Genomic DNA, 23,466 nt, shown 5'->3' with positions numbered 1-23,466 from the left:
CAGCAAGACATTCTTAATTTTTCGCATGAAAACACAATTGCCCATAAAATTTGATTTGTCAGGTAACTATATAATCCAAAAAAAATAATAAATAAAAACTTCTCAGAAAAATCCAACTATCACCAACATTAATTATAGCTTATACATGTACATCAACAAAACTTGACAAAAACTGGTATCGTCTGGTTTTCCTCTGACAAACTCGAGGATCTGAATGCGCATATAAATATGCAAAATTTCACCTATACTTGGGGCTTGCTCTATCATTTAGGTCTAAAAGCTTGCAAAATTGAAGCTGCCATATACTCGTTATGATGTCATTTTGTTTTGAATTTGCCTATGAACATGGATAAGAAACTCTACATAGGAGAAGCCACCTGCGCTCTTGTCTTCTATCATATATGAGAAGAATAACATTCCTGATGGATAGTAAATAAGATTTGTAAGTTCAAAAATCAAGAACAATGTACACAACCATAACAACCGTCTACAAATTTCCTTCTTCTATTTGAATACTTCCTATTCTAAACTAGTCCAGCATACCAACAACTAAGCTTAGTAAACAGTGAAGCATCTATTTAGGAATTGCAAACAAAAATGTTCCGTTGAGAATTTAACTGACAAGTTGTAAATTGAGTCAAAACATGATTGGCACGCTAACCATATTGCTTCTGAACTTGAAGCTAATATTTCAAATTGCTAAAAAGTGTTTTATCATAACAAAATTGTGTTTTGACACTGAAGCTAATGTTTTATTATAAAGTAATCCAAACAAAAAAGCATAAAGTAACTCTGCAAAGAAACTAGAATCCTAGCAAAAGGGGACACCATAAATTCCATCAACAGTATATACTACCAACATTACAAGTACTGTTTCATGATATACCAACCCAGAAAAATTTCACATAGCAAAGCATCCACCTTCAGAAGAAATCATGAAACTAAAAGTAGAACCATTGAGCATGTTTAAAAATCAGGAAGAATGCTTGATGCCAAAGATTATGAAAGATGGTGAAATAACATGTTCATTTGAAATCAACAAAAAAGAAAACAATTAGTGTTTAGTATTTTCTTTTTTAAAAAAAGGTTGCTCGGAGGTGTGAATATCTTAATGCTCTAGTGGACATCCTCGAGTTTCGGACACCAAGTACCAGGAAGCAATGCTTCACAAGAAAACATAGAGCAACGGATCAAGAAGCAAATATTACCAAAGAGAGTAAGCAACATGTTTGAAGGCTATGCAAATGAAACTAGCAAACAGTGAACTTATTCAAAATATGGGAAAAAATGAAACATTGTTAATAAGATTGGAGAATGAAGCCATGTGGGTTTCATGTTCTAAATTAATACTAAAAAAATCCAGCCTGCGTTAAGCAATCAGGTTTACAGAATCATTCTAATGCACTGACCTGATGGATCTCCTTTCCTGCAGAGCTTCAACCTGCCAGAGTTAAAAAGATTATTTAAATATTCCATTTTATTTAGTCATTAAATCACATGAAAGATTATTTTTTAGTTTTACAAGGTATCAAACATGCTATAGTTGTCAAAACAATTATTTTACCGGAGGTAGGAACATCTTTGCCGCCTTATCTCATTTACCACTTCATTTAACTTCTTTGATAGTGGATTGTCATGCTGCTGCAATACAAACTGATAAAACATAATTGTTAACTTAGCGTTGCCAGTTCTGAACCATAAAGCACTAGAAAAGCATTAGAGCAGCAAGATTAAAATAACTTTTTCTTTCAGCAAACTAAAGAGTCATGTGACCTAACATACACCAGGGTATGATTTAATGATGATAGAAAATTGAACATTCCTTTCAGAACATCCACTGCTAGGGGTAGAATTTGACAGACAATTTGCTGTTAGACAATGGCAGAGAGAGAGAGAGAGAGAGAGAAAGAGACAGGACAGCATGAAAATTACCAAAGTAGGGACTTCATCAATTGTAGCAACACCAAACAGTTTCCGCACAATGTCTGGACTCACAGAGTCTCCGACATATATCAAACAATCATGACCGTTCTCAAGAAGATATACTCCATCATCACTTATGTGTTCACTAGAAAGAGGAAGAAAGGCAGGAATAACAGACTCTTCATCTTCCTGCAATATATAAAAACTATATTAGTAACAGTTTCTCAAGATGTAATATAAATACATGAAACATCAACCATGCAACCCGTTTCTTCACCTAGCTTACTATGCTCAAGAAAAATTTCATATTAATCAAAGAGCATGCACCACATGCCTACTTTTAATATATGAATTCATTATCATTTTCAATATTCAATACATTATCAAGTTCTCATCAAGTACTTCCTAATATGCAATTCAATCAAACGCATTTCACACAAGAACATCATGGTTTTTCATAATCATATATTCTTTTAACATGATTAACCAATATACCTTTGAGTCAAGATCATGGATAGCCACCATCCTAGGATACACAAGTGGAATTGCTAATGGAGCAGAGATAGAGGAAACATAGTTTATCCAAAATGATCGTTCATCTATCTTTCCCTCAGTTCGCAACCCTGTACTCTTGGTTAATGCTGAAAAATAAATGAAAAATGAAATTAGCACCCACTTGTATAGGCCCTCTTAAGGAGACCATATCATCGAAGTTTGAATTTCATTAATCAAGATTGTCTATTGACAAATCAAGCACAAGTATATCAGCTTTGAAAGTCATCCTCAATTCATGAAAACAAAATTACATCAAAACAGAAGGACCAGCATAAGGAAAATAATGCAAAAAGGCCATGAACATTTTAAGAGGAAACACATGAAAACATATCCACAATACAATCCAATAAAATGCAGGAAAATTTCTTCTAAATGGTATCTTCTAAAATGCAGTATTATCCAATTTTGATCACACTAGTTAGTGGCATATCAATGAGTGGCAATGTAAAAACATACAAATATAAAAAATAAAAAATAAAAATAAATAAATAAATAATTGGTTAAAATGATCTTTTTGATATCCAAGGTAGAAAGCAACAGATGAATAAACTATGACAAACAATATCTTTAGGTCCACAGCATTTTTCATCAAAAATCTCTGAAATGCATATCATTCATACATACCAAGTGTGTACAAGGGCAAAAGCTTTAGTGCCTCTGGAAGAATCAGTTGTCCAGACGAGGACACCGTAGCACAAAATTTACGGTATGAAAATAGTGCGTTGATGCAAAGGTTGGTCACTTGTTCCCGAACAAGTGGGAGTGGCTTTGAAGGAATCTCACTAGCAGCTACAAGAAAAAAAAAATGTTAAATTCCTCCACCCAAAAATTATACCTGTAAAGACGATCTAAAATATGAAGAGGATAACACCGCCATGGAAACATTTATATAATATATATAAAGTCAACAAAATTCAAAATAGAGCTGTTAACAGTCAATATCTGGCAACCACAATTTTCAAAAACAGAATAATCATAATGGCGATGCATATTGAGAATAAATGATGCATATACCTTGCTTTAAGAAACAGCAAAATTGAGTATCCAAGTCAGCTGCGCGGAACAGATTACTGAGCATACTAGTGACAGGCAGAGATAAGGTTATGACACGAATTCTTCTTTGGCCATATACAGTTGTGTAAAGAAGGGCACACTAATGAAAAAAAGAATATATAATCAGAACAAAATGGGTAGAATATTTTCACCCAAAGTGACTAACAAGTTTCCAAGAGTGATATAAGGTGAACTGAAGATCATAAATCCCTTGGGAAAAAGTAGAGCAGTAAACTTCCCAAATACCTGAAAAGCACATTCTGATCCATCTTGCAACTTATCATCATGTTTCAAAGTTACCATGAAAGTTTTGTCACAGTCAATCTGTACAAAAGAAAAATTAAACCACAGGTTGAACATACCAAAATATATTTAAGGAATTCTAGTTTGGGTCAGCATAAGAATGAATGACATGGGACCACTTGTAAGTATATAAATATGACTGGACAGCATATCAGATCTTGTTTCTATATATTTCTATTTAAACTAATTCAGTAATACCACCATCCCTTCCTCTTTTATCCTTTTTTTTTTGTTTCCTAGCTAGCTGATTGATGGTATCCACTCAAATAAGCCAAATCAGTAAAATGTAGTACCCAAAAAAAAAATAACAGTTTGTCTGCATCGCCAACCCTAGTAGTTCTTATGATGAAATCTTTAATGTTACATTATCTCTATATGTCATGCCATATAAAAAAAGAAAATTAATAAAAGAAATATATATATATATATATATATATATATATATATATATAAGAATCATCATCTCAGTAGAAGTTAGTATTATTTTCCTGATGACAAACCTGAGAAAAATTTTCATTAATAATGGAAGTCACTAGATCAAATCAAAATATGGATCCCCTTTCAATTATATATCACTTTGTATAATCTACACGCATAATCCAAAGATATTAACTAAACCTGAACAGCAGCACAACAAAGTACAGTTGGTGACAATATTGATTATGGAACTCTTAAACCCAAATTCTAATAGCCTTGTTCCAAAGAGGATTAATTCTAGGAGTTTAAATATTTTTAATTATATCAGAAATTCTGAATTGTGATTTGGCATATATCAACTTGTCAGTTACATTATACAATTTAAAAAATCAACAGATCTCTATATCATTTAATCATTAATGTGTTCATGTACACAGATAAAAATATGCTCAAGGTTTCCTATATACACATGCATATAATTATATCCAGAATCTAGAAAAATATACAGACCCCAGGTAAGTCAACATCAGTTGGGATGCGTTTACAGAAATTGCCATGGTATTCCTGCACTTGAATACCCTGACAAAAGGAATAAAAAATGAAAATTGTGAGGCTTATATGTCTGTCATGTGACAAGGTAGCAAAGAAAGTGAAACATACAGACTACCTGACTGCACCTCACACGCATAACAGCCTCGAAACCTTGTGGCCTAGTAATGTTCCATCTAAGATCATTGTAAAGTTTAGCCGTATCAGAAAGAGCTGAAAAGGGGTAATAGTAATAGACCTGGAAAAAAAAAGTGTGAATTACTTCAATATGTAGAACATGTGATTAAAAATAGGCGATATGAATGTAATAAGTACTGTAAATTAAAACACTATCAATTATTACATAATATTTGAACATTTAAAAAGTATATAAATATTTTCTGGTGAAATTAACTTTTGATTTGTGAACAATCATAGAAGCCTTAACAAAGATGCTACCATTGCAAAACCCTTTATGTTTATAGTTAATGCTTCCCATTTCTTCAGAAACAACAACTGCTACTCGTTATATATTTATGATATGATTTTTAATTACTTCCCCCTTTAACTCCATTTCCTTCATTGAAAATTTCCAGCAAGTAGCTAAAACACATCTCCAGCATTTTCAAAAGGAGAGATTTATACAAGTAAAGCACAAAAAAAAATAACATTTAACATTCCATCCTTGTAGCAAAGGTCTAATCGATTTAAGAAAAAACAGTGATCAGAGCTCCAACTCATTTCGTATAAGAAAACCAGTGAAGGCTAGCACTTCAATCATTTACTTCAACAACAGAGCTATACAAATTCATGTATACCTGTCCACCAGTAGTCCGTGGGATAACAGATATGGAAGCAATGTCTACGTAAGTCTGAGTAGTGACAAACACATCAACACAAACCTGCAGCATAAGAAATAATTATACTTAAATGATCCACATATCAAGCTGTCCACCAAACAAGCTCACAAGAAAAATCAATCAGAAAAAAAGGCAATGCCTGAATCACAGCAAAAGTACTCAAGATTAACCTGATACTCGGCAAATTCAACTGCCAGTTCCTTGAACGCTTTATCTGCAGGTTGAAGTAATTTATGGGCTTCCTGAAATTGACAAGAATGTGATTTCATTGAACAATATGCAAAAACTATCAGCACCAGAATGTCAAAAGGTACTAGGTAGAACAGATAAAACAATATCAGATAAATCATGGAATAGCATATTATACAGATGAATATTTTTCACTTTATCTAATATAAATCAATCTCAAATATTACATCTATGAAAGTCGGTATTCTTTCCATTCTCATCACTAGAAACAATAGGACTTGCAAATATGTTTTGAATTAATCCCATTTTGTGTCACCCATCTATCAAGCTTGAGCTTATAACAAGGAAATGACATAAATAACATTGATATATTTTCTGTTATAACAAAAAGAATCTAACAATTCAGCAACCAAATCGAGATGAATACCTTTTCACCTGCAGAGATATTTGTTCTACCCTCAGCCTCCCGTGCCGAAAGTGCACCAATGCCTATAGATGGCAAGACTGCAAACATTAAAAAAAAAAAAAAAAAAAAATCATGAGAAAAACCAAACATACTCAATGATGAACCAGAAAATAAAACACGCTACAGTCTAACAAAAAAGAAGGGGGGGAAAATGGAGTAAGATAAAAACAATATAATGACAATAAACTAAACAAAAGATTAAAGGATGACCCAAAAAAGTTACAATATAAACCAGTGCCAAACAAAAATAATTCCAATGTTACTATAATCATATTAAGGTTTCAAGATGTTTTATCAAAATTAATGGCATGAACAATTAATGGCAGGACCTAGTACTTTTGAAAGAGTAGATTCTAATGACAATAAAAGCTATTACATAGTGTCAATGGTGTTTGTTTACTAAGGACTCGTTTCATGCCACATCAACCAACCATATTAATTTTTATTATTCAATTTTTGTCATTAACATGTTATCCAAACAGAGCTTTTCTTAATTATATATATTCTTTCACTTTAACCCTAATGTGTATTTCAGAACATATGTAGCTTTCTAACTTGGATGCTGACTTTTTACTCAAGTCATATTCCAAAAGGAGAAGAATTGGTCACATAACAATGTGGAGATGTATACATAATACATTCAAGCAAGAAAATTAATATAACATGATTTTATATATCCCATCCACCATGACCCACTTAGGATGCTGATTTCAACAATTATTTTTGCCAGCAAAAAAAAGATAAATTATTTAACAAATACTCAAGCTGAGAAATTCACCTGACTGGAAAACCAGCAGCTTTCCTCCGGTGTCCTTCATTGCAAGGAAAGCTGCCTAAAAGCAAAAAAACAACAGTATAAGCATTAACATATTTTCACATACACATTTTGATCAGTGTAGGGTAGATGAACATGTCACATTGTCAAACTTAGTGAGAGGACAGTAAAAATAATGGAAAATGCCAATAGCCTGTTATTAATCCTTTGGTTACTAAAGCATGTGTCAAGAGAATTAGAAAGTTAATAAGGGATAGAGAGTAGAGACTCAGCAATGAATAGAATGTAAGGGATAGGAATAAGGGATTTGGGATGTAATGAACTTGCCTACATGGCAAGATGAATGGGAAATGCAAAGCAATGAGAAAGTGGTGAGGGACAAGATTAAAAGGGAGGGGAGGATCTTGGTGAGAGGAATCTAGTCATTGAGTGATAATTTGGGGCCTTAGGGCAGGGAGGAAGCAACGGTATTGAAGAGCTGGAAACCATTTTCATTCTGTTCTTGTCTTACTTTTGTTTCTCAGAGATTACAGAGGACTACCTTGGCTGTAAGAAGTTCAATCTCCATAGTTAGTTTCAACAGTTAGAACGGTAAGTTCGCTCTGAGGGATTAATTATATAACTAGGGAGAAGGGTAGGGGGATCACTCAGAAACCCTTCGTAATGGGGAAATCCTTGGGTGAAATTTCTCTCCATGTTCTGTTCCCTTCAATCAATCAATAAAACACGCTTTCTTTACCATGTTTCTTTAACATAAAATATAAAATAAAAATTATCCCATTTCTACAACCATCTCAGCGATTAACAAATAAAGAAGAGAACAACTTTAAAGCAAAATGCAATACCTTGATGGCTGCACCGAAGGCTGATTCAGAGGTTCTATTACTTTGGAACATGGTAGGAATGCTTTCCAGAAGTAATTCTAAGTGTTGACGGCACTATAAATACGAAAGAAGCAAACCAATTAAGTGAAAAACCATACTAAACAAAGAAAAATAAAACAAAGTAAATACATTCTCCAAAAATAATTTATCTGCGAAAATTCTGCAAGCAGGAAATATTTGAAACTAACCTCAGATAGTGGAACAATTACATCAGTTTGCAAGGGAGTATAAACATCTTGGACATCAGGAACAATAAGCATCAGTGGCTACAAATTTTAAATTTCAAAATCAGCCTGAGAATCAATTACTTATAACTGTAAAATGCAAAGAGCTATTTCTCTAAACTAATTACCCAGTTAGTTAATACAATAAATAGCAATTTCTCTATTAAGTTTTGAAGGAATGTTCTTCATAACTAAATTTAACAAATCACAAAACAATCAGAAGTTAAAAAAGCAAGGCAAACAAATTTATAATTGATAACCAATGTTTCCACTAATCAGAAACAGAAAAAACTGATGCAAAAACAGTAAAATGATTGCTCAGTTTCCTAGACACCAACTGTAAGGATCCAAATGCAAGGTATGGAACATGGAGTTCCACATTAGATGTATGGGATTCAAGTGTGGGTTTATAAGACCTTGATTTCTCCGACAATAATAGCTAGCTTTTATGGTGTGGTTCTCTAAAGGTTTTTATCACCAATTAACTGGTATATAAATCCTCACTGTCATTTACCTTCTAAAAGCAGAATCATTCAATTAAAGCAACATACTGGCCTTTTAAACAAATTTTCCACCTTCACTTCACAAATAATATATATTTCCTTATAAAATATTAATTTAAACTAAATGAAAATATGAATTTACAACTAAGTATTCCAAATCAGAAAATAGGAATATGTTCAATTGTGTACTTATGAGCTACCTGTTGCAATGCACGTTTCAAGTTGTAGAAATGAATTGTTGAGTCAAAAGTTGCAACTCCTACCAATGTGCGAGGACCCTCCTGTAGCAATAGATTACAAAATTTAGTTAGGAAGTGTATGTCAAACAAAATGAGATATTTGTAAGAATCTCTGGTCCAAACACTAAAATGAAAAAAAAAACCAAAGCTTCCTAATAGAAATTCAGTCAGATGTTGAGATCTGATACACACAAACATTTCTCCCTTTTAATCTCCCTACTCTCTCATTCAGTTAGGACCTAAACAGAATTTAATTTAAGCTCTACATTCAGTTAGGATCGTATATATAATTATAAATAATGAAGATAAAAAAGCAGAAAAATATAGATATTCTTATTCACATAAAATGGAGGCAGGATTATTATTGCAATTCCTGCACTGCATGTCCAACGTGCACTTTGGACTTTAACTAGCTTGAACTCAGTAAACATTTAAAAATGGACGTACAAGCTTCCAGCATTAACTGTGTTACCAGATCACCATCAAAGATATGCATCACAAATTCATGTAATATAGGGACAAAAGATAAAAAGCTCAAATGATACAATAATACATCATTAAATTGACAATTAAGCTGTTATAACAAAGTGCAAGGATTAATATAGTGGGAAATTAATTTTTACTATCACCCCACTCAATTCAGTAATTTTCTTTCATTATTTGTTTTGAAGGCAGGTGGAGAAAGGAGGGAAGAATCTTTAAGGTTTTATCTCTTGAAATTTAAGTACCTAACTAAACAGAGTAGAGTGTAATGAAGCACTGAGTTTCAGTCCAAAGAAATAAGAGAAAATTTCAAAAATGTTGAGCAACAAACAAACTGTCATTAATAAATGATTGATAAGTTGTCTAAAATTAGAACTCACAGGAAGGTCCGAAATAACTTGATTTATGGCACTGCAAGCTGCAGCTGTTGCACCAGTTTGAACAGCATTCATGGATACGTCAATGAGAAAGAAGTACACAGCAGGCATTGGCTCACGGACCTACAGAAAATAGTGAATAGCACACCAGTCATCACAGACACTAAAGAATGAAAATAAACAAGAATAAGAGAAAAGTAAAACTTATTCCAGACTGCAGCATAAACTGCTTAGTTCATATTTAAGTTAAAGAGTGATAAAATAAATTAAGCCAAACACATACTGAGTGATTTTCTATATATTACAAAAGTACAATTGCTCAATAATGATTAGGTTTAAACATTTAGTAAGCTGCTACCTGTTAACTTCATAATTTCAGCCAAGGTTTCTTAATATTAAAAAGTTAAAATACAAGATTAACCTCACCTAGTGGGATAAGTCTGTTGTTGATGTTGAAATAATGGATTAATTTTCATTTTTTCCATTTGGGCTTTAGGCTATTTAGATGCTACTGGGCCTAATTTTCATATTTAGGTCTCCCTTAATGGTTATTATAAGTGGGAAGCTACAATCCCAGAAGAGCACCAATTTGTTCTCAAGTCACGGGAAAGAAATTCAGGAACTTTTTATTGGCAAAGACCAGTGAACTATCTTATTTTGTTAAAAGGGACTCACTTACCTGAATACCTCGTGCATAATTAATCATATTATGGTACTGCAGTAACCCTTTTTGATGAAATGAGATCATCAAATGGTCCTATATCAACTTTCAGGCAGTCATAATTGCTATCTTATTAGCAATTTAGCATACATTTATATTTCACTTAAGCATCCAAGCAGTGCCAATTTAATTCAAGTTTAGTTTCTTTTCCTACAACTTGAACTTTTTGGTAAAGTGTCATTGAACAACAGTCAACCAGTCATGTTTTCAGGTTAATGAGTGGGTTTTAACCCGTGTTATCAATTGCGGATTGCGGAAAATAGCAGAAAACCAATAATCTGCTATATCATGTAGTGGATAGCATCTTGGGCAGATAACGGAGGTTGCATAGTAGTTAAAATATATGATATATATCAATTATCAATTATATGATATACATGCTGCAACCGTGACACTACAGCGGCCGCAATAGAGGACACAGTTGTCATTGCGGATCCAAGGAATTCCACAATACAATAGCCTATAGCGGCTATTTAACGACACTGGTTTAAACCATGATGGACTATATATAATCTCGATTTCAACAATTATTGCACATTTAAACTATTTAAATTGAACATTTTTCTAATGATAAACAACCAATAAAAGAAATACATATTCAAAAATTGATATTCATAAAGTCATGTACATTTTACAAATAAACTAACCATGAATTCTTTTGTTGCAACAAACTCAACTGTTCCTCTACACAGCTCAGGTCTTTCATCAGCATCTCTACGCCGACCATCAGGACCTAAATTGCAGTGGTAGTCCCGTGGAGTTTCATCACTAAATCCTGTAACAGACATATATTAACAACAAAATGTTTGATTATGTCACAATAATGACAAAAAGAAAAATATTAAATAATCCTATCATAAAGAAGCTATAATGAGAGAAATAGTGAGGCCTTGTTACTTGTAAAAGTGATCCAGTGATTTTTTTTTTTTAAAAGTAAAAGGTTGATCAGAGCTACTTTCCATCTTAATGGCAGATTGTAGGATCACAAGCAACACAATGTATTTTACTGATATGTGTGCCATGCATACTTTATCAGAACCTGTTCTTTTACATGTTCTTCTGTGGTCTCTTAATGGAATTGTTCATCCTTTTTGATGAATGATGGATCTTAAGTCCTTTGAATAAATATTTGTGACTAGTTTTAGTGGTTTTAGCAAAAGTGAATAATCTAAATTTTTATGGTAACAAACAATATATGCTATAAGTTGATGACATTTCATTGGCCTGGCAGCTAATTTGGAACAAGATTATGCAATTGGCTACTAATTGGAGTAAGGCACGAGCTCTTTCTAAAGGGTTTTCCTTATCGGATACAAAGAGGAACAAAGCAACTCCATTGATGTTTTCTCTTTTTATTTTGTTGTATTATATTTCATTTTACCCCCTAAGGAGGACCACTCATCATCCCAAAATTCCATTTACTGCACTTTCTTCTTTTTCTTGAAGGATTTCTTTTATCAAAAAGAAAAAAAGGAAAATGATACATACACAACAATAATCACATTTAGAGTGTGTTTGGGTAATCAACTTAATTAAAAGCATTTATGTATAAGTTGTTTCTATAACTGAAAGAAATAGGGTTAAATTGTTTTCATATAAGTTGTAAGCTGTTTTATAGGTTATCCTAGAGAGCTTATTAAAATAAGCTAAAAACATCTTATTGATATATCATAAGTTATTTTCATAAATTTCTCCAAACATTTATACAAGCACTTACGACATAAGATTAGCCTAAATAAGTTCTTCCAAATGCACCCTTAATGTAATAAATAAATAACTAGTGCATCAAAAGCATAAACTTTTGAAACATGTAATGATTATCAACCAACCACTAAATTCACTGATTAACTTTACCAAATTACCAGCCAATGACAATAAAGGTTCCATAGAATATGACAACAAACAATAGTAGGATGAACAATTGTATAGCAAATATAATAGTACTAACCACACAAATTGCAGATGAAGCGCCTTCCTTGGTCAATGAATTTCATGAAGGAATTTATGTATGCCTTGCAACGTGAACAACGAACAGGACCACTCTCCCCAAAATCAACAACCTATGGTAGTAGGCATTCAACACAAAAAATTATTTAAAAAAATATATATACAATTTCCTCATTGAAGGCAATATGTTAAAATAACAGTATAATATAGTTTACATTCACCACTATAGATGTACAAAAACATATTTGAAGACGGTAGTTATGGGCTCAACAACAGCCACCGATCTAATTAGTTTCAAGTTTAAACAGTTGAAAAACCTTATAAAAGACAAAAAAAGAATTCAACATTCCCTAAGGAATACTAGCAAATATAAGAAGGAAACAGAAAGTTACAATAAGAACAAAGAAACCCAAAGGCTGAGTTCACGAATCCTTAAAATGGATGCAACTTTTCCCCAAACAGAAAATAGCTAGCTGGCCATCAAACATTTAAGAAAGATAAAGCAAAGTCCTAACTTCAAAAACAAAATACAAATACAGAAAACATCTATGACTATCACTTCAACAAAAAAAATAAATAAATAACACCAGATGCAGAAACTGCAAAGAAAGAAATTATCGCCAGTACTTGAATGGGCTCCTCAGATGGGTGTGGAAGGGCCAAAGGTTGGACTAACATAGCCAACTGCATTCCTGACGTTGTCAAAAGATCAGCAGTGAAAGGAACCTGATCCATTCAACAAAAGAATATAGCAAATGAAAGAAGATCAATACAAAAATGACAATTTCAAATTTAAGTAACAAACATCAGAAAATTATTATAAGACTAAAATTCACTTCAAATATTTTTATAGAAAGAGAAGATCACAGAATAATAGAATGAGGCATCTTCTTAAGAAAAAGAAAAAAAAACTCTTCAAAAGCCAAATCATAAAAATGACTTCAGAAGAACAAAGCCTTCTAAGCAACCACAATATAGAGGCTGCAAATACAACTATATAGAATCAAGTGATAAAAAAAGAGGGTGACTTGGTGCAAGGCTCCCACCTAGTGGGGTCTACTGGAAATGGATGTATACATCCTATTACCCTTAAGTACAGAGGCTATTTCAAATATTTAAACCTATAACATCAAGGTCATAAGGCAGCAACCTTACCACTGCACCAAGGCTCGTCCTCTATACAAACAAGTAATAGAGGTGAGAAGCCAAGAAATCCCAACATTTCTCATGACCTTATTTCAAGCTAAAAAACATTGCAGATGTTATGTTAGACATTACCTGATTGATTGTGCACTTCATATAACGTGGACTGCAATTCCCTGTATCTCTTACTATGAAATCACTTGTAGCAGGCTGCACAAAAATAAATGCAATGTAAATGACCTTCCAGAAAGCATCAGTTAAGAAACTACACTTTTTTTTTCTTTTGAAAAATGAGTAATATAAAAGGAAAAAGATAATAAAGGAGAAAAGGAAACTTATAATACCAAAGACCAAGAACATGCAAGCATATTTAGCAAGCCTAAACAACAACATAAAGCCATTTCTTTCCTTTTTTTAATTTATTTTTTAAGAGAAAAAAAAAATCATTTATAATTCAGATGACTACCGGAGGAATGGTTGCCTGGTTGCCTTGCCGAGTTTCATGCAAGATCACTGAGGAACCTGGAGTAGGTCTTGGAATTTGATTGGGATCAATTTTGGAAGGACCTGCCATAGGGGCTCCAGTTTGACCAACAGAAGGTGATATAGTAGTAGTCATAGATTGATTTGGAAGCGGTGGTGGCATGCCAAACATCCTAGGAGGCTGTGAAGTACCAGGAACTGGAGGAGGTGGTCCTACCTACATTGTACATAATTTAGAATGATCAGAATCCAGACCAATTTCCAAAAAGTGGATAAATGCATATAGGGCATATGAAAACACAGTTTGGGAACTAGACATGGTAAGGTGTTAGAAAACACTTAAATAGCACACACAGACAATTGTACATATGAAATGTTCATCACTGTCAAATGCCTATTCATTTGTCTAAATACCCCCAATAAGAAAAAACTAATTCTCAAATACCATAAGATAGTTAAAGGTTTATAATTTTCAGACATCAATATACCATACCCATGTGAGGCACAAATTAGAAGAGCTGTGTAACACAACAAAAAAAGCATATCACATTGTGTCTGTGCTTTAAACTAAAACCCAATGCAACAGAAGAAAGTCATATAACAATAAGTGCTTACTTTGACCAGTCACAAGCACTGATCATGCTGGAAATTAAAAAGAAACGAAAAAAAAAAAAAAATATATGAATTAGAGAAACAAGTGGCGAAAGGAGCTATATAGCTTCCTTTTTTGTTTCAGTCATATTATGTGCAAGACACATTAATAGTTTGTTCTAACTAGTTAAAGGTGAATTCAACAGTTTCAAAGCAGAACTTGTGCCATTGGATTTACATAGGGCGGTGAATTTTTTTCTTGGCATCCTTAGGGTGATTGGTTAATAAACAATACTAGTATGTGGATTGCTCATCAATAGCTGTAATAAGAGAATATCTTGTCCTATGTATCTTTTTTTTACTTTCTTCTTTAACTTCTTTTGTACATCTGCTTAACCTATGCCCATTCAATCACCAAAATCTTTTCCTTTAAAAATGCAGAAGAATATTCCTTATAGTACTGGTACAAGAACAGGTTATATTATTTTTATCAATTCGTTCAACAAATATTGTCGCTAAAATTTGGATAATAAACATTCAAATACAATAAAGATCAGATGTAAAGAATAGCTAAAATTTGGATAATAACCATTCAAATACAATAAAGATCAGATGTAAATAGCTACCTGCTGGGATTGCATCTGCCAAGAAGGTGCTCCAAAAGGTGAACTTGGAGGCTGCATTATTCCTTGAGATGCCATGGGATATGGGGGCTGGGGTTGACCAGCTGGGCCTGGAGGAGCTCTCATTGTTGGCAGAGGTCCAACTGAAGGTTGTGGCACACTGCCAACAGGAAAGCGTTGGGGACCTGGCATGGCCCCAGCAGAAAATACAGGTGGCCCATTATTCAGCAAATTAACAGGTGCACTTGCAGGGGGTATACCTGGGGGAGCACTCATTGGTGGTGAAATAAAAGGACTTGGACTAGGGCCTTGGGGAGTATTCATCGGAGGCGAAGTAAAAGGACTTGGACTAGGAACTGGACGAGCACCAATAGTTGATGGAGGTGGCACAAGTGGACGCATTTGTGGAGAACCACCCGGAGGAGGAACCCCAGAAATTGGGGCAGCAACACTACCCACGGATGGTGGGAGAGAATTGGGAGGGGGTCTTGACACAAAAGACGGAGGTTGACCAGGCGGTGGCCCAGTAGGCCTTCCAGGGGCAACATTTGATGGTAATGTGGACAATGGCTGTCCAGTAGGAGGCCCTGCAGGCCTCACCATCGCTCCAGGAGGTGGACCGGGTCGTGAAAATTGCGGTGAGGCCCCAGGGATCCCTGGCGTAGGAGCCGAAGAAGCAAAAGGCGGTGGCTGGCCAAAGGGTGGAGGTCTAGAAACAGGATTTGAGGTCATAGGAGGGCGATTAAGATTCAAATTGTGCATATTATCAGCTAGTGCATCGGGTGTTCCCCTAATATTAGGGATGTAATTAGGAGGAGGTGGCTGTGCTGTGTTACTGCCGGGTCTAGGTGCCCCTGGAGGCACAGGAGCAGCCATTGCTGAATCAAATCAAATCAAATCCAAGGTCAATTCCTAATAATCCTCCTTCTGCTTCACCAGATTACCTAACTGGTACCATAAAAATGAAGATCCAAATCTACAAGAAACGCAGATTCAAAAGTCATTTCAATATTCCAGATAATTAAAAACAAAAAAACAAAAAAACAAAAAAAAAAAACGAGCAGAGTGTGCAATCAAGGAATGGATCGAGAAAATCCAAATGATCGAATCAGAAACAAATTGCGATGCAGTAAAGGAATAAGGAAAAACCTGGTGCGAGATCGGTGGAATCTGCAAAATTGGGACCGGATAGGAGTCAGATCGGAGAAGGGGGTTTTAGATAGTGATAAATGGTGCGTGAAAATAGAGCTTATTATACCACTCCCTATTTGTTTCTTCGGTCACGTGTAACTGCTTAAGGGCCGTTTGGTTCGGGTAATTTCCCATTTCCAAACCTGCGCAATGTTTTTATCGCCTAGAGGTACAAATAGATTTTTTGGGATTCTAAATATTCAGTAATTTTTTAATTATTGTATCATATTTTCACCTTCACCTTAATTATTGATGTGAATCTTTATTTTTGTCATAATCTTAAATAAATACACTTTTTTAGGACTCAGTTTGCAATTATACTAAATAAAAATATTTTTTAAGAGTTATTCCTGCTCTTCTTAACTTGCATTTTATCCAACTTTAACTAATATAATATGAAGAGGAAATCATTTATTCTAAAAGTAAGTCTATCTAGACTTATTTCGTTCAATAATTCATGTTCTACATCAAATTTCAACGATTCAACCGTTTAATTTAAAGTTTTTAATGCATAGATCAAATCTGCAAATTTTTAGAAAATTTAAAAATTATTTTATATTTCATTTCATTAATTCAAATAAATGTATCAAAATTGACGAATAATTATAAAATTATTTTATATATTTATTTGAATTAATGAAATGAAGTATCAAATAACTTTTTTATTTTCTAAAAATTTGCAGATTTGATCTATGCATTAAGAACTTTGAATTGAACGATTTGATCATTGAAATTTGATGTAGAACATGAATTATTGAATGAAAAAAGTTTATGTAGACTTATTCTTAAAGTAAACGGATCCATCCTCATATAATATATATGATAAATATTTATTTATTTATATTATTAATCAATACTTATATATTACTTTGATTTTGCGCCAAAAACTATCGGGGCTCATCAAAATTTTAACCTACTTTTTGGTTTTGCTCAATTTTAAAATGATCACAATTCTTGAATTAAGTCATTTAAAATTATAATTATAATTAAAATTATTCACTAACATGTTTTTTTTTTATATAAGAAAACTTACAAAGATGATTGTAATGAAAATTGAACTTAGATCTACATGTTTCTAACTACCTCGATCCTTCTGTACTTAACTTGTTATTTTTTAAGAATACTTATTTCTAATAAGATGATAATTAAATTACTAGTCCAAAAAAGTTTGTTGTAAAATTTTATGATTAAATATTTATTATATATAGCTAAAATTCATGATAAATTATATATAAATAAATGACATGTTTAAATGTATAAATTATATTTAAAATTTTTATAAATAAATATTTTTAAACATATGAATTATATTTTTTAAGAGCATATAAATTATATTTTCAATTTATGATAAATAATGTATATTATAGTACAATATTATTTTTTATTAATTAATTATTTTTAAAATATAAAAAAATTTATAAACAATTATGATAAATAAAAATTGAATTAGATAATAAGTTAAAAAAATAAAAATAAAAACTCTTTCATCAAAGACAAGTCTCTAAAAATATTTTCGCATAAAAAATAAATTTATGTTTAATATATAAGAGTCAGTATATTTTACTTGTTTTTATGATATTTTTGTGAGTTTTAACATTTTTAATCACTTTTTTTGTTTTTATAATTTTATAAACTTTATATATTAATTTCAATAGTTAAAAAAATTTTATTTCAATCCTTATACATATGATATTTTTATCCATTTTAGTATCTTATGACAATTTTTATAGAAACTATTCAACTACAATGACTAAAAAAACAAAAATTGTATGTATTCTTTTTTCATTCCTAGAATATCCACCGTCGATAGTAGTGACTAATCTCCTCGTTACGTTGGAGGCACCTCAAAAGGTAGAATAGCTGGCCCCAATATTTAACGTGACTGCATACACAAAAATTATATGTATAAGAACTAAAGTAAAATATTTTTAATTAAAAAGAACTGAAATATAGTCATATTTATGAAATTATTATGACAAAAAATGTAATTAAATCTATTTTTTTAATGTTAACCTAATAGTAGAGATTGACCCGTATACATAATATCTTAAATTCAAAGTTTATCGTTGTTGTTGTTAACTTGATGAATATTCAACATTGAACTAACCTTAATAAAAATAAAAAATTGAAAAAAAAAATCAAAGATTGATGGAAAATAAAATAAAATAATAATTTTGTTTGATTTTTTATTTTACTAAAATAAAATAATAATTGGTATTTTAGTTTGTTCAACGTTAAATATTTATCACATATATAACTAAAATTTAAAATAAAGTATGTATATAAATAAATATTATATTTAAATATATAAAATATATTTTAAATTTAATAAATAGATATTTTTAGATATATAAATTATATTTTATATTTTTAATAAATAATTTATATTTTAATATAAAATTATTTTTATTTATTGACAATTTATTTTAAGATATTAAAATTTAATTTATAAAAAAATATAATAAATAAAAATAAAATCAAATATAAAATTAAAAGAATCTTTAAAATCTTTTAGTTAAAGAAAAACTCATAAAAAAACAATATTGTATAAAATAATTACTCATATTTTATATATAGAAGTTAATCGATTAAATTATTAGTTTAAGTAAGATTTCTCGTAAAATTTTATGAGCTTTAATATAATAACATGTTGGGATTATTATTAGTATATTTTACTTGCTTTTACAATTGTTTGTACGAGTTTTAATTGTTTTTAATCATTTTTTATCACTATAATTTTATAAATTTTATATTTTAGTCTCTATAGTAAAAATGTTTCATAATCTATGTACATGTTTTTTTTTTTTTATCTGTTTCACTCCCTGATGTTTATTTCTATAAAATTTGAAAAAATAAAATTTATACAACTACAATAAAAAAAAAATATGAAACTAAAATTTTATGAAATTATAATTATCAAAAGCATAATTAAACTTATATTTTTAAGGTTAGGCTCGTTGCGGAAGTCGAGGAGTATGTATTATATCTTAAATAATAAATTTAAAAAAGTCAAAATTTGATATAAAATAAAAAACGAACGATTTTATTTTGCTAAATCAAGCGGTTCGATTTATAATTTAAAAATGAAAAACCAACTAAAACCAAACTACATTAGTTATATATAAATATGATTTTTTACCATTACTTTTAATTGCGACGACAAATAATTAGTAACGTTCCATAGCTGACAGTAATTAATATGTACTGCAACATATGACTACTTTATTTTAAGCTCATTTATCGTTTTTAATTCGACTGCAATGGCTATTTTACTTTACGCATATTAACTATTTTAATTTATATTTTTTTTGTCTTACGTGTTATTTTTATAAATTTGTAATTTTGGTCTTTTTTATTTTAAAATAAAAATATTTAATTCTTTTAATTTTAAAAATACAAATATTTGATTTTCTTGAGATCAATTAATCGATAAATTTTAATGATTATTTTTAGTTAAATTATGTAATATTTAGTAATGTAATATTTGGAGATGAAAAAAGTTTAAAAAAATCATGCATATAAAATTTATTAATAAAATAATTAAATATCAATCACTTGTTAAAATATGGATAAACAATATTTTTTATGTTATTTTTAAATTTTTGTTTTACATATCATGTCACTAAATATCACGTCACTTAAATTATGATAAGTCATTGAATAACGTCAAAATTTAACAATTAATAAATATCAAATTGATGGTAGAACTATAATTTTGTATTTTAAAAATAGGGGACTATATCTCTCTGTTTTAGAATAGAAGAACAAAAATTGCAATATTAACAAAAATATAATGACCAAAAATGCAATTTACTCTACATATATTTAAAAAGGGATTCCCGGTTTTGGTACATACATTATTTTGACAATTTTAACCTTGTATAAAAATCTGCATGGTAATAATTAATAAATGTTAAAAAAAGTCATTTGTATAAAAGTTTTATTCTTGAAATCGACAATAACAACATATTACCCCACTAATATGTGTCTATTCAAAGGAAGACACCTCAGAGGTACGAAATATCTTCTTTTTGGCTAGTTATATTAAGGTTAAAATTTTTTGTCCTTGTAAATTATCATTTTTTCTCTTTTAGTTCTTGTAATTTTTTTTGTTGTTGTTTCATCCCTAATATTTAATAATATTTTAAAACTAGTTTTTGTCATTAACTTTTGTTAAAAATTTGTTTTGTGGCAAATGAGATACATGTTATATTTGTTATATTTCGCTTCATTATTGTTGGTAAATTGATTTTAATTTTTTTTTAGACAGTTTCAAAATACATTTCAGTATTGTCACTTCATCCTACTTTTCGCACACATTTGTCAAGACTATGAAATGTTTGTCGTGATTATCATTGGTGGGTGGTGGTGAAATTGGATCATTGACCTTCCTTTTTTTTTATGAGGTGTCCTATTTGTCATTATTCTGACAACCATGGCACACGACGACAATCTTGATGGTTTTTAGTCAATTGGCAAGTTCTTCTTAACAAAAGAGGAGACAACATTGGCAATGGTGCTAGTAAAGTGGTAGATGCTCTTGTGGGAAAAGAACTCCGACACAATGGGAGAGTAGTTGAGCGTGAGGGCAAACCTCTTCGTGGTGAAGTGGCAACCTTGTAAAGACGATGATCGTTGAGGATGAACTCAACACCATTTCCAAGATCATGGATTGTGAGAAGTTGTTCCTCATCAGGAGGATTGGAGTTTAGATTGGGAGGTTTAGGGATTGTAGTATTAGATTTGGATTAGAGAGGGGAAGTGCAATCATAAGGGTGAGGGTGACCGTGAGAGCTTGGGTGCGATTAAGTACATTTCAAAATTTTGTCTAAAAAAAATTAAAATTAAATTACCTACTTGACAATAGTGAAGTAAAATATATTAACTAGTTTTATACATTTTGTTTGCTACACAGTAGTTGACAATAAAAAAATATATTTGACATGTTATAAGAGATTAAGGATGAAATAACAAAAAAAAACTTACAAAAACCAAAAATTATATTTAAACCTTTTATCCTTTTATAAAATTCATTTTTATTATTCTTCTTTTATTTCATCTTAATTAAGTTCATTTTTTATGGGTTGTGGTGAAGAAATGGATTAGTATATACATGTTGTCATTATATTTCTAAATTATCAAAAATAAAATTTAACTATCTCTCATATAATAATTTTACATTATTGATATATTATATAATATTTACATATCGAGTAGTTATTATGTATATTTTAAAATCTTATTTCAATATTATTTTGATATTACAAGTTGATTAAACTATTATCTCATGTATTACATGGATCATTGATCTAATTATTATAAATAATAAAACGTATTCTTTGAGTATTTAACATAACTATATATTTAAAACTCGAATTCAAGATCAATGGTTAAGCTAAAACAATTTTATTTGACATAATAGTTGATAAAAAATGTGACCTCCATATCTAATGGATATGAAGTCAATGACATAAATTTTTTTAAAAGAACACCGTCCATTTTATTTGTCCGTGTATTTTTTAATTTATATTTTTTAATCAAAATACGCATAACAGCAGAGTTTTTTCTACACTAACTGTTTACAATAAAAGTATAAAAAAAAACTACTATTATTTAAAAGGGGTACAATCCTCAATGGTTTACTAGTAAGATTACATAGATTTCCTTATTTTATTACCTAATAAATTAATTTTTAGAAAAAAATTTATTAACTTTAAAGGTGAGATTCATAATTATACACTATTTCAAAACTAAGAAGATTCAAATCCATTTAAAAGGTTGGAACATAAGTTCATACATAAAGGATGTTAAAACATGTTAGTTCGATCTATTTAGGTTTATTCCATCATCAGCTCGCAAAAAATGGGACAAGTCAACTGACTTACCAAGCAAAATAAGTTGAACGCCTAAACTCACTCTGTCTAAAGGTAGGTTGACAAACCGATAGATAAGTTTGTAAAAAAACTTAAAAAAAAAGAAAAAAGTTAATATATTTATTTTGAGTACCTCTTTTGTTATATTATATATATATATATATATATATATATATATATATATTCAATATCTGAAGGACATACACAAATTAGTGTAAAATAAAATAAATCTCAAATTACAAGAAATCTGGTTTGATATTTTGTACAAGAAATCTCAAATTTGTTGCATAATTAATTCTTATATATAAAACATAAAGGATCATCTTGTGCAAAACATGAAAGACCATCTTTCATGATAGGATTTTGAAGGACTCTATTTTTAATGAAAGAGTTTTTAAAGATTTTTTTTACTTTATATTCAATTTAATTTTTATTTATTGTAATTATTCACAAATTAAATTTTGATATTTTTAAAATAAATTATCAATAAATAAAAATAATTTTTTTACTACAATACAAATTATTTATCATAATGTGAAATATAATTTATAATTAAAAACATCTTCTTATTCAAAATTTAAATATAAAATTTATATATTTAAATATGTTATTTATTTATATATATAATTTATTTTAAATTTTAGTTTTATATAATAAATATTTAATAACATACATTGTACATACTAAAATCTATACTAATATATAAAAAATATATTCTTTTTAATAATTACATTGGTTTCTATATTCTGTTGACTATTGTACTATTCTATTTTAAAAAATTACTATATTACTGTACTATTACTATATTAAATATATAAAGGGATACCCTTTTCAGTAACTATCTTGGTCTCCATATTTTGTTGATCATTGTACTCTTCTATTTTAAAAAAATTATAATATACTAATATATAAATGAGATACCCTTTTTTAGTAATCACATTGGTCTCCATATTCTGTTGACCATTGTACCCTTCTATTTTAAAAAATTACTATATTACTATATTATTACTATGTTAAATATATAAAGGAGATACCATTTTTAGTAACCATCTTAGTCTCTATATTCTGTTGACCATTGTACTCTTCTATTTTTAAAAAATTATAAAAAATAATAT

At 30.2% G+C, this 23,466-nt stretch overlaps 1 protein-coding gene across 1 annotated transcript; it reads right to left on the bottom strand.

Annotated features, from left to right (window-relative positions):
- Positions 1-71: 71 nt before the first annotated feature.
- On the bottom strand, positions 72-16,595 carry LOC109796070 (Sec23/Sec24 protein transport family protein). Its single transcript, XM_020355697.3, has 25 exons — positions 16,437-16,595; positions 15,291-16,263; positions 14,057-14,290; positions 13,726-13,800; positions 13,075-13,173; positions 12,449-12,560; positions 11,148-11,275; positions 9,783-9,902; positions 8,881-8,961; positions 8,142-8,219; positions 7,915-8,007; positions 7,073-7,127; positions 6,256-6,332; positions 5,810-5,881; positions 5,598-5,681; positions 4,919-5,038; positions 4,762-4,830; positions 3,778-3,855; positions 3,493-3,631; positions 3,103-3,267; positions 2,419-2,564; positions 1,933-2,112; positions 1,565-1,653; positions 1,410-1,441; positions 72-419 (listed from the first exon to the last, which is right to left on the bottom strand). Exons 2-25 carry the CDS (start codon positions 16,161-16,163, stop codon positions 310-312), a joined length of 3,309 nt encoding a protein of 1,102 aa, XP_020211286.1. The 5' UTR covers positions 16,164-16,263; positions 16,437-16,595; the 3' UTR covers positions 72-309.
- Positions 16,596-23,466: the final 6,871 nt, after the last annotated feature.

The sequence above is a fragment of the Cajanus cajan genome, chromosome 7 (genome assembly GCF_000230855.2).
Source record: "Cajanus cajan strain Asha chromosome 7, NIPB_CcT2T_4, whole genome shotgun sequence".
In the NCBI taxonomy this organism is placed as follows: Eukaryota; Viridiplantae; Streptophyta; class Magnoliopsida; order Fabales; family Fabaceae; genus Cajanus; species Cajanus cajan.
The sequence above is the reverse complement of the archived record's forward strand: the minus strand, read 5'-3'. Positions and strand labels throughout refer to the sequence as shown.

Excerpts from the sequence above, each read along its gene's own strand:
- LOC109796070 (XM_020355697.3), bottom strand. The coding sequence starts at position 16,163 with ATGGCTGCTCCTGTGCCTCCAGGGGCACCTAGACCCGGCAGTAACACA. Across the intron at positions 14,291-15,290 it reads GGCAGATGCAATCCCAGCAG|GTAGGACCACCTCCTCCAGT; the intron begins GTAGCTATTTAC and ends TGTACAATGTAG. Across the intron at positions 420-1,409 it reads CAGGAAAGGAGATCCATCAG|GAATGTTATTCTTCTCATAT; the intron begins GTCAGTGCATTA and ends ACTATCCATCAG.